Source organism: Phoenix dactylifera, chromosome 5 (assembly GCF_051530095.1).
Source record: "Phoenix dactylifera cultivar Ajwa chromosome 5, Ajwa_hap1_PhDact_Kaust_v1.1, whole genome shotgun sequence".
In the NCBI taxonomy this organism is placed as follows: Eukaryota; Viridiplantae; Streptophyta; class Magnoliopsida; order Arecales; family Arecaceae; genus Phoenix; species Phoenix dactylifera.
The window spans coordinates 1,650,590-1,662,706 of NC_143194.1; the positions used below are offsets into that span (position 1 = coordinate 1,650,590).

At 42.6% G+C, this 12,117-nt stretch overlaps 1 protein-coding gene and 1 pseudogene across 1 annotated transcript; both read right to left on the minus strand.

Moving 5' to 3' along the window:
• Nucleotides 1–1,701: 1,701 nt before the first annotated feature.
• Nucleotides 1,702–4,160, minus strand: LOC108511501 (YTH domain-containing protein ECT4-like). The gene is made up of 6 exons (XM_088722926.1): nt 4,068–4,160; nt 3,658–3,942; nt 2,730–3,311; nt 2,431–2,643; nt 2,204–2,347; nt 1,702–1,992 (listed from the first exon to the last, which is right to left on the minus strand). Exons 1-6 carry the CDS (start codon nt 4,158–4,160, stop codon nt 1,741–1,743), a joined length of 1,569 nt encoding a protein of 522 aa, XP_088579052.1. The 3' UTR covers nt 1,702–1,740.
• A 4,209-nt stretch (nt 4,161–8,369) lies between these two features.
• On the minus strand, nt 8,370–9,512 carry LOC120111676 (NADPH-dependent aldehyde reductase-like protein, chloroplastic pseudogene; annotated as a pseudogene).
• Nucleotides 9,513–12,117: the final 2,605 nt, after the last annotated feature.

Below are 12,117 nucleotides of genomic sequence, written 5' to 3' on the forward strand. Positions count from 1 at the left end.
ATCAAAGATTGACAAAATCAAGGGTTTAGGTCTCTATGCAGTGGTCCAACTTTTGGATCAACGATCAGGCCGGGTTATAACTACAAATATTTTGTGTATGATATGTTCATATAATTTGCAGATAATAGACCTAATCATCATTAAATTAGTGAACACTAAATGAATAATTAAAGAAACTAATTTCAAGAACGTTACAGTTCATTGTGTTTGCTTTTTAGAGGGCAAAGCCCGAGGTTCAACTTAGTAAGTTGATGTTGAGGTATGCAAAGAAAACCTATTTTTGCCCTTGGGCTCCATAAGGCTCTACATTTAAACAGCCACTCCAGACCCCATATACTTCCATGAACACTCTTACCCCAACAAACAGCAATCCACTAGATGGATACATTTACGAGTTCTGATGTTACACCAGCAGTTGGGCTACATGGCCTAGCAATTAATATCATATGAATGATATCATCTGAATGATGTTCCTCAATGCAACCAAGCGTTCTTTCCAACCATTTCCGATCAGATTCACCAATGCTCCTCACAAAATGCCATGCTTTTTAGAAAAACTAATATTTTCATCATCGTCATGACGAGATATAACAAATGCCATCATCGACAACTTCACTGTTCATAGAATCCCATCATTTCTATATTTGCAATTCTAATTATAAGAACATTATAATTTACCAATTTTTTCCTTCCAACTATTTCTGACAAAACTGAATCACTGTGTAATAAAAGCTTCCAGCTGCTACGAAGTCCTGGTTGTTTAATTGTCAAGCAGCAATTAGTGAAATCACATTCCATCATTTCTAAAGTAACATTGAGAGAGTTAAAACACTCCTTTGCATGTGCCATAGGAATGATTAATCACCAGTTACCACCTCAACCCACTGAACTTAGAAATGGCAGCCCAACATAACTCACACATTTGACTTGTCTCATCTACACGCCCTAAAATGTCCTAGGCTCTGTTAAACATGGGCCAGAGGCCTGTTCATCTAACAAATTTTACTCAGACACGATACAACTCCCGGCACTACAGATTAAGAGATACGTACATACAATATGTTATGAATTCAGAACCAAATTTGAGATCTGATGCCTCCAAACGTTCCGGCATGCAGCCTACTTACAGATAGTTTCTGCTGGTACCAATTTATAAAGAGTTTTTCTACTGATGCATCAAGCCATATTAACTCAAATGGAAATAGAAATGCAAACTCGGAGCTCCCTCTAGCTCACTGCTCCATAGATCATAACTTGCTCCATCTAAATTACATCGTCATACAATATGAAATTCGAAACAGGGGGAGCCTTTTTTTGGTTAGTCCAAAAAACTAATTCCATAAGTAACTATAAATCCGCAGCCAAATTTGTGATCTCGTACCTCTGGGCTATTCTCGATGGCAGATAGTTTCTTCTGAAACCAACTCGTCAAGTGTCTTCTTCGATGCACGTATTTAAATTGGAGTCATGGAATTGGCAGATGCAAGCCCATATTCCTAAACCTAACAACAGTCCAGATGAGAAACGAGCAACCCAACTCAGCATTAAAGGCATTGAGAAAACATGCCTGATCACACTCCAAACGCTATGAAGGCTTTCACTGCCCAAGATCTCAGCACCCCAAATGTAATCCTCTGCAGCCTTAAAATCTGTGTTTCGGATTCCCAGCTATAGCGACATTTATTTGAGCCAACAAAAAAGGTCTTCCAAAACCACTTCTAGAAAGTTCCAATGGCTAACCTAACATCCACTGGCAGCACCATTCGCAATAGCTCGCTTCTCTGTTGCTGGTTTAGCCATCTTCAAGGCATCACCAGCTGCCGCAGCGACACCATTTTTCTCGGATGGCTTCCGCTCCTCACGGCCACCCTGCTGCACATCCTTGCTCAAAATTGTAACAGATTCCAAAGGTTTCTGCAATCTGGGCTTCCCATTAGCAGCATCGTTCTCTTTCTCCCCAGCAACCGCATCAGAAGTTTTTCCATCCCAGGCCTGAAAGCCAAAAAGAGAGGAGAATGAATAAGCCCGATGAAAGGCATAATGGAAGAGTTGTAGCAAATAATACATCTACCAAGCTACAAAATGAGCAAATGAAGACACTGAAACAATGTCTCTGAAACTGGCATGCTTGATATAGCCCAAATGGATACTGTTTCTATAATAAACTGATGCCAACAGGGAACGATAGAAGAGCACAGGATACCTGTTTCTGAAGCTGTTGCTTGGCCTTTTTCTCTTGCATCAATTTCTGGCGGTTCTCATAGAACATGAAATCATCCAAAATGGATGTCTTGCTCGCATGCTCCTTAAAAATCTTGAGCATTTGAAGACCCTGCTCCAGTTTTACCTGCAGCACAAAAAGCAAGAGACAGTAAGTAAAAGCTTTCAATGTAATGATGACATACCATAACGATTCAGAAAGACGCTAACCTCCTGAGTGTCTCGACTGTTTGTCACTGGCTTGTTATCATTGTTCTCTAATGTGATGTGCTTGAGAACACTGTTAGGTACATCCTTGACAATATGCCACTTGACATGGAAGCAACCATTCCACTTGTCTTGCTGCCAGTACTCCACGGTCTTGTTAAAATCAACCGGGCCCACCATTTCCGCAACACCAACAAATTGCCCGCTTGTGTTGACCTGAAAATTTGGGTAAAATCTGGATGACTAAATCAAGAGCGAAAATAGAAAACAAAGTACTCCCTGAAGAATGACATGATACTTACTGAGAAAAACAAGAAGACAGGGCATCCACTAGCTTTCTGCTGAGCTTCCTGGTATCCAGCCTCCAGCTTCTTGTTTCCATTGGGGGTGCTGGCCCAGACATTGTATTTGATGCTCTTATGAATATCATCCTCGCTATATGATTTAATGATGAAGAACTTTCCATCGGTGTATTTCTCAGGGAAGTCAGCACGGTTGTATTGTTCCTTATCTGGTATTACACTAGAATCGTCATTCCCAATTGAACAGAGGTTCTGCCCCCTCGCAGCAATTGTAACAGTAGGCCCAAAAATCTTTTGGTTTTTCAAGTGCCCTGCCCTAGGCCCTCTGTTCAGCTCACTAAAACCGTCTTGGTTCTCATTGCCATAACCATAATATCCATTGCCTCGGCCCCGAGGTTTGTACTTGCTGTCCACAACCAATCCCCAGCGCCCGTTCATCCTAGAATCATAACCATTTGATTCAAAGCCAACACCAGTTCTGAGTGCATTCTGGCCATACAATCGGTTGTTTGGGTACATGCTATTCACGAAACCAGGAGCTGCTGGTCCCATCCCAGATGTCGGTCTTGAGGCATGCATACCCTAGGGGATAATAAAGAATGACAATCAATAGGAGTGGCACATAAAATAACAATACATCCAAAATAAACCTTTTGCAATATCAAGCAGAATTCATAAGAACATACCATTCAAGCAATTGCAAGGTAAAATGAAAATGAATTTAGAAATTAGATCAACGTCTTCTAGCTGCCTCATATGATAGCTTTTGCTCTGTGGCAAACATTAGGACCAGTGACTCTCACCTGAAATACTTGGTGCTCTGAAGTCAAAAGGCCTAATTAGTTAAATGGAGTTGGCCACAGAACAGTTGCTAACTCAAGCTGGCAGCTTGCAAATAATGCATGATAGGCACTGCCATATAACATACCATAACATGAGGAAGAGGACTGCGATTCTGATTTCTTGCGGAAGGAGTTGTACCATTATGTGATACTGTAGACGACATGGAGCTTGTTGTAGCTGGTCTGTGTTGCCCGTTCGAGAAAACAGGTCCCTCACTATTTCCATTTGCATTCCCATTGGGAATTCCATTTGAGTTGGCCTTGGTTGTATCCACTGGGATGGATGCCTGATCAGCAGCGACCGATGTCGAAACCCTGTTTTGAGAAGTAGTGGGTTGGTTTGCCGTATGTGGAGTTGGGTACTGATAATGCTGTGGACCATACGGTTAAATGGGGAGAGTATGTGAGGACTCGTGCAGACATGTGCTTAGTCTTACATCGTTATTCGTTGGATAGATGTTGAGTACTTATATAAGATTAAAAATCCAAGTAATACCTTCCAGCTAGTCTTTTTGAGTGAAGTCTTCAATCTTCCATCTTCATTCAACAAACATTCATTTGCAGTCTCCACCGAGAAAGGCATAGACATCTTGTGTTCGGCAGTCAATGGACCCTGACTGCAACTTCAGAGGGTACATAACCCTGTTACAGAAAGGAAAAAACAGGAACAGAGGAAAAGGAAATAGAAAATAAAAGATATTCAGAAGGTTCGATACAACAGCCATTATATTAGCATATACAGACAGCTCGCGGTGTAGAGAAGATGTAGGAAATGCTCGTTCCATCAATAACCTACTTATTTATTGGCATATGAGAGTGCCATGTATTGTTACTGTCTTCAGTTAGAGCAGGGCCTTGACAGATTTTTGTCTTCTTAATGTTTTAAAGCCTTTGCGTTCATGGGACATTCCTATCATTAGCTCACTTCTTTCTCTGTATATGAATGTGACAAGTAACATTGTTATCTTCAATGACAACTTGGTCTTGATAAACCTAGATGTCTCAACTGTGTTAATCCATCTGCTTTTTTGGAGTTTGTATTTGCTGACACTATTAGCAACCAAATATATTGGAGTTTTAGGCATATAAGGTGACGAACAGAATGTTTTAAACTTTAAAATCTCATTTTTGTAGCGGGCATCTTCATGAATCCTTTATATATAATTGACTCAAATATTTAATCTTTCTAAAAAGTTAAAAGAAATAGTTATTATGGACCCGGACGTAATCCGAACCTGACTCGAATCCAAATTTTTTAGGTTGAGGCCGGGTTATACATGGATCCGACTCAACCCGAATGATCCGTTGAGTCAAAAAAATTGATTGTGAACCCGACCCGGCCCGACCCAATTTTCTATTTGGTTGGGTCCAGGTCTAACATCAAGACTCAAGCAAGGAATCGGGCTCGTCATCAGGAAGGACATCATTTTGCAGGTAATTGACAAACGCATCTATCCAGCTCGGCTCGGTTTCAATGCAGAGGACTGGTTCAGGCTCCTCGGTGCTTGATGCTTGGAGGTACTCGAGCGTCGTAGTCTTCGAGAGCTCGCTCATGGGGGAAGTTGCCAGCTTCGACAGTTGGTCAGCCCTCGTATTCTCTGCTTTGGGGATGTGCTGGATATCAAAGGCGTTTAATGTGGAAATGATATCTCGCACCTTTTGGAGATATTTTTGCATTGACGATTCACTCGCCTCAAAATCTCCCAAAACATAGCTCACGACCAGTTGGGAGTCACTGAAGACCTTCAGGCTTTTGACTTCAAGCTCTTTTGCCAATTTGAGCCCGGCAATGAGCGCCTCATATTCTGCTTCGTTGTTTGAAGCAGGGCAAGATATGATTTAGATATGATTTAATTGGACAGTATCCAAGTGACAGGCTCTCATCGTGGGCAAAAATCAACCTCGAAGGTCTGATCTCTTAACGGATAAAAGAAATTTCGAGCTTAGCATGGTTCTCGTGGTGCCATTATTGTGCGACAACATCCGGACCATAGGGACCATGAAAGCACTCTGGCTAAAGCTGGGATTGGTGATAATGGAGGTGGTCATGGATAGAGAGACGGCATGAAACCAAGTTGGTGAGGGGCGTAGAAAAGTCTGGCAACGGAAAACAGGGGATGCTGACAGGATGCTTTAATAGCTTCTCTACATTATTTGATATCTCATATAATGGTTCTGTCAGTCAACATATACATCGCTTGGGGCTACGGCAATCGTTTTATTAGAAGCTCTCCGTTGACAGGAGTGCTTTAAACCTATATCATATTGCATGGTGCTAAAGAAGTTACAGACTCGTGCATGGAATTTTAACTTACAAGGAATGGGTTGTAAGAGTATGTGAACTCTTATGTACACATTCAGTTTTTAATGAAAGAATTCAGCGTTACCAAAAAAACGAAAAAAAGGGGATACTTGGGAACTATTAGGTTGCAATAGATTGTTCTCATATCAAAAAAAAAAAAAAAAGTTGCGATAGATTGTGATCTCAAAACTGGAGGAGTATGATGAAGTATAAACTTCTTGTCATCTCCATCCCTCCTATTCATCTGGTTCCTCGCACAACAGCCTCAACCTCCAATGTTACTTAAGCGTAGGTTCCTCGTCCTCTTCTTCCTTGTCGTGATTCCTCTACTTAATTTTGTACTGGATATGGTAATGAGAGAGGGGCTGTTACAACTTCAACTTTAATATCAAATGCTCTACAGGAAAGGAATATTTAAACATGGCACTACGGTTGCCTATGAGATGCTCAAACTTGTTTGTTTTGAGGAAAAAAATCTGTTGCCTTGTAGCTAATCCTTTACAACCCAGGGTTCCTCATAGATAATTCAAGCAATTGGATATAGTCTACTATCTCTAAACTGCTTATCCATTAAAAGTCATACAATTTGGAGACCGCTATCTGATGCATTAAGTTAAAAAAAAAAAAAAGACTGTTTAAATAACAAGAAATAATACAAGTTTTTTTGAACATTTGATATATACGCTGAGAATCTTCAAATCATATAATTTTAAATATGTAAGTAATTTAGAGGCAGTAAGATACATTTAATGTCTCGGATTATCGATGTAGGACCTCCATCATCTAGTCCAAATCCAATTGAATTTGAGTGGAGATAGACTTTTAAAATCTAAAAGTTGTCCTAAGTCTACAACATTAAAAAGATGATACTAAATGTGCAAAGTGAAAAGGATGAATTTTTCTTGTAAAATTTTTTATAAAAATAATATAAGATAAGATGGTCTTTTAAGAATATGGAAAGAAAAAGTTTTAGATTCTAGAGCAAGATTTTATTCTCGTTATCAATTTCTAACAATATAGAGCAAGTATTGACATAAATATCATAAATCTCGGCCATAGTTATATCAGTCAGTTTAAATTGACGTAGCTTGATATATCAGTTGATATGATATCAAAGTATTATCTAGGATCTCCTAATTTACATTTCGTAATCTCAAAAATAAGATTTTTGTAATTAATTGTTTAAATTAAATATATTATAACAATAATCAAGATCTAAGAAATTCTGATTCCTATAATATTGAGTAAGATTTTTAAGATCTTGGGGCTTTCCTTCTTGATCCAAACTTCCAATCTCATCCAAGATACCAAGATTTCTATCCATGTCAATATCGAGCATCTTTTGAGATTGCTAAGTTCGTAATTAGAAACTTTACTCTAGAGGAAATGAGTAAAATCCAAGTTGTGCATGAACTGATGCAAGCTGGAGAAAGTTCACTACCCTTTGATTACCCTGTCCCTTTGAACATCAAATATTTAATCTTTCAAACAAGTTAAAGGAAATAGTTATCATGGACCCGGACGTGATCCAAACCTGATCCGGATCCAAATTTTTTGGGATGAGGTTGGGTTAATGAACTCAATCGACTCAACCCAAATGATCCGTTGAGTCAAAAATTTTGATTGTGAACCCAACCCGCCCCGACCCAATTTTCTATTGGGTTGGGTCCGGGTCTAACATCAAGACCCGAACAAGAAATCGGATTGAGTCAAAGTCACTAATGCCCCGATCCGACACAATCCATCTACACCCCTGCCCACAACTTTTTCTCACAGTCCATAATTTATGATCTCAATATTGTGACTAAATTGTATCCCTCACATTACGTGAGTCTGACACCTTCAATGTATTACTTTCATATGAGTTTGAGAGTTCTACTAGCACCAGTTATGCTGGTTCAAAGCCACATCCCTCCCATGGACTTGAACATGGCATTCTCCTTCTCCAAAGCCATGGCCAAAAGTCCTGTCCCATTCATGTCATGAAGCATAGAATTCTAACCTCTCAAACATATATCGATAATAAGCTATGCGAGAATAGAATTCTAACCTCTCAACATCTAGAGAAAATATGCTATGCGAGCATAGAATTCTAACCTCTCAACATCTAGAGATAATAGGCTATGTAAGCATATAATTCTATCCTTCCTCTCAACATCTAGAGGGAATAGGCGATGTATTGGCATGCATCCTTCAATTATTTAGACATGGAATCCTTCAAGACATTCTGATGGATGCAGACATATTCCCAATCCCTTAAGCTTAACTTGTGCTGTTCAACGCTTGAGAAAGTAGGCCACGCAGCAGCAGATAAATTGATCGGCTTTTCAGTAGAGGATATGCTTGGTGTCTTGGCGACAAATGCGACATTTGAGGCATGGGAAGTGTTGTTGCAACGAGAGTGTCATGGAGAATAACAGAGTTTATCATAGCCAGGACTGTCATGCTGAGTTAGGTGTTAAAAAAAAGAAAAAAAAGAATGACAGTGTACCTCACACCTAAACCATGCTGATTCATCGTCTGCACACTTGGCAACACTACAATCAACCAATTCTCATATTTGCAGGAAACACAAAAAAGGAGTGATTGCAATCAAACATATCCCCCATTCAGCCGGATGATCTGGCCATTGACCCACTCCCCGGCATCACTGGCCAAGAAGCCCACCATAGGGGCCACATCTTCAGGCCTACCCAGCCGACCCATTGGGCTCTCAGCCGCCACCGCCCTTATCCGCTCCTCCGATTTCCCGGCGTAGAACAATGGTGTCGCGATTGGCCCCGGAGCCACCGCATTCGCCGTGATCCCAGTTCCCGTCAGCTCCTTTGCTAGGATTTTCGTCATCACCTCGATCGCACCCTTGGTCGATGAGTATGTACTATACCCAGGCCTCAACGAGCCCACCGTCGACGACGACATTGTTATAATTCTACCTCCACCACCTCGAACAAGCCGGTTTGCTGCCTCTCGGCAGCAAAGGAACGTCCCCTTGGCGTTGATGTTGTACACCCACTCCCATTGCTCTAATGTCGTCTCGGCAAGTGTTGGGTACTTGGGGTCTTGGACACCAGCAGCCGCCACAAGGATATGGATTTTTGGGCCAAAAGTGGACTGGGCCTTGTCAAAGAGGTATTTCACCTGCTCCTCTTTCGATATATCCGCTTCGACTGCAATGGCCTGTGGGCCGGAATCGGCGGTGGTGGAGTTGTTGAGGGAGGAGGCAAGGCTATCGGCCGGCGCAGGGTCGCCGACATAGCCGATGACTACCTTGGCACCGAGGGAGGCTAGGTGGGTGGTGATCGCACTTCCGATGCCGCCGGAGCCGCCTGTTATGATGGCCACCCGGTCCTTAAGTGGTAGCGAGCCTGTAGTACCATATAGGCCAACTGCTCCATTGACCTGGCTAGAAGGATATCCATCTCCACCTTGTTCATTGGCTGAGTCCGATGAGGGCGGCGAGCCGGCGTTGTTGCTCGGTGAGTTAGCAGAATTTGAGGGGGATGCCATCTCCGGAGACTAGCCTAGCTTCTCCCTCTCCTTCCTCCTCCAACTCATTTCTCAGCTAGAAACAAGGAGGAGTTATATTTTAGCTCGCATGGGTACTGGCATTCACAATTATCATGTGGCAGACGGAAGGTGTGGCCACGGGAGTTTCTTCACAGTTTCCGGGCTCCTCAATCTTCATGTGTTTTGGCATTGACAAGTGAAAACTGAATACGTGGGCCCTTTAAGGGCCTTTGGGTTCCTTTATTTGATTAATTTATCTTTTTCGGATCTCGCCAAGAGTCGTGACACATGGAGTTCCCAGTTATAATTAAGATAAAAACCCGCGGAAACAAAGAGCGTTTTACTATAAGGCCACGAGGCGTGTTTTAGATTTATTACTGAGTGGTTTGGAGGTTTTTTATTTTTTTAATAGAAGTTGGGAGTTTTTTTTAAATATATTACTGGGAATTATGATAACAGCAAAAATCTGCTAAAAATATTAAAAATTATTAATTAGATTAGATCTATCGCTGATCGGATGGATCGGTCCAACTGCAAAACAACGCGTAAAGAGATGAATTTAAAAAAAAGATGGTTGGACTGATCTGATAGCTCACAGTTAAACCCCATTCGACTAAAAATTAGATCAAAAATATAAAACAGTAGAGTTTTTTATATTGTTTTTTGTAATTATTTTTATACTTTATATAAATGAATAAGTTAGCAGCAGGAGAAGCAAAGGGACATTACAACCAACTTGTCATCTGTGGTACAATGTGCTTAAAACTTGATGCAAGTCGGGTGAGAAAGAAACTTTACCTTTCCCAATTGAAGGTGCAGGACAAATACAAAATAATACATGAAAGAAACCAGTGGTGCCCACAAAAGATTCTCTTGTCCATAACAGTCCAAGGGCTGGTGATTGTAACGTTTCTTTCCTTTTTGCGTCTCTAACTTTCTCCTCCTTTTTTTTTTTTTTTTTGGGTTCATCTGTCTCCAACTCATTTATGCTTCCCCGCTTCTAGCTGGAGGACTTAGTAAAGTTTCTAATTTCAAAAAACAAAAAGAAGAAAACTCAGATAGTTAGCCTTCTCAAAAGAGATGGAGATATAAGTCAAGTTATGTATATATATGAGAAACCATTGGCTGGACATGAAGTTTAATTTACAACCTATTGATTTGGTACTACACACGTACATGCAGGCATGCATACACTCCAAGAATTAATCCTGCTTTATGATAGAAACAAGAGAAGATCGGTATCCCAATCTGAGTACATGCATTAAGTTTTCTACCCTACAGTCATAGAAAAACACTAAATCAAATGGACATTGTAGCTGCACATGCTTTTTCAGGCATGCATCAGATGTGCTTAGAGTTAGATTGCTTAATTACATCTGTTGCTGGAAATTGGACCCGGGGGCAGTCTTCGGTCGAGGAGAGGGAGTGGCGATGAGTTCTCACGGTGGGGCGGCGGTCCGTCGGCGAGCGGCGTCCTCCATCTGGGGCAGTCGGGGAGAAGGGGCGGCAGGTCCTCCTGGCGAAGTGGCGATCCATCAGTTGGCGGCGTCCTCCGTCCGGGTGCCTGCACACAAACCGGTGGCCGGGTTTTCCGGCGCCGGCCCTCCGACGCTCAAGTCAGGGAGGGGGCAAATAGTGTAGAAAGGGAGATAAATAATGTCTGTAGAGTGTATCAATCTTCCAACCCCCTCCTGAGAGGCCAAGGCTCCCTTTTATAGGCGGGGGTCGGTTTACCTGCGATATAACAGAGCGAGGCCGTAGTACGGCTCGGCATGTTGTTCAGGTCGGCGCATGGTCAGGCGAATCATTGCTCTGATGTCGGCGGTGAGGGCGTCGTATAACCAGAACTAGCACGCTGTCAGACGAATTATTGCATTGGTGTCGGAGGTATGGCCGAGATCGGAGACTTATCATAGTTGACTAGACTCTGCTGGGCTGATTTGCCGTGGAGAGCTGAGAGTCCGTAGATGACAGGAGCCATGCGCATTTATGGTGGAGTAAGCCGGAGATCCGCATTTATTATGGAGTAAGCCGGAGATCCGCATTTATTGTGGAGTAAGCCGGAGATCCGCATTTATTGTGGAGTAAGCCGGAGATCCGCATTTATTGTGGAGTAAGCCGGAGATCCGCATTTATTATGGAGTAAGCCGGAGGGTTACAGCGACCATGCGCAATAAATGTCAGGGTACGGTCCTCGGCCGGACCTCTGAGGCGCACGGCCGTAGTAGGTGGCTGACAAGAGTAGACCTCGAACATCGGGGTTTTTCTTAGGTCGGAGGTCTCGAGGTCGGGCGTTCCGAAGTCGGACGCCGACTTCGGCCGTCTGGGGTCGGAAGTTGTACGGCTTCTTAGGGGTATTTATGTCATTTTGGGAAAAAATCTTATTCCCCCCAACACTACCCCCCGACTTCCGAGTTCGAGCGACTTGTGGGCTCGGACGAGGGAAGTAAAGTCTGTCACTGAGGTTGGGGGGCGAGTCTCGTCCGCCCCCTTGCGCTTCTCGGAGCTTTCATGGTGAAACCTGCGCCCTTTGGCGTCTCGAGGCTGCTTTATTCAGTGAGCTTATGATGAAGCTCGTATCATTACGCTTCTTGAAGCGGAGGTGGCGTCTCTTGAATCGCCAGGATCGCCTTACGGCGGATTAATGATGGGGGTCCTCGGGCTCGTCGAGGCGGTGCCTCAATCCCGTAATCGAGGCTTCTCGCTCATTAATGAGTGTGCCGTTACGGGGTTTAAA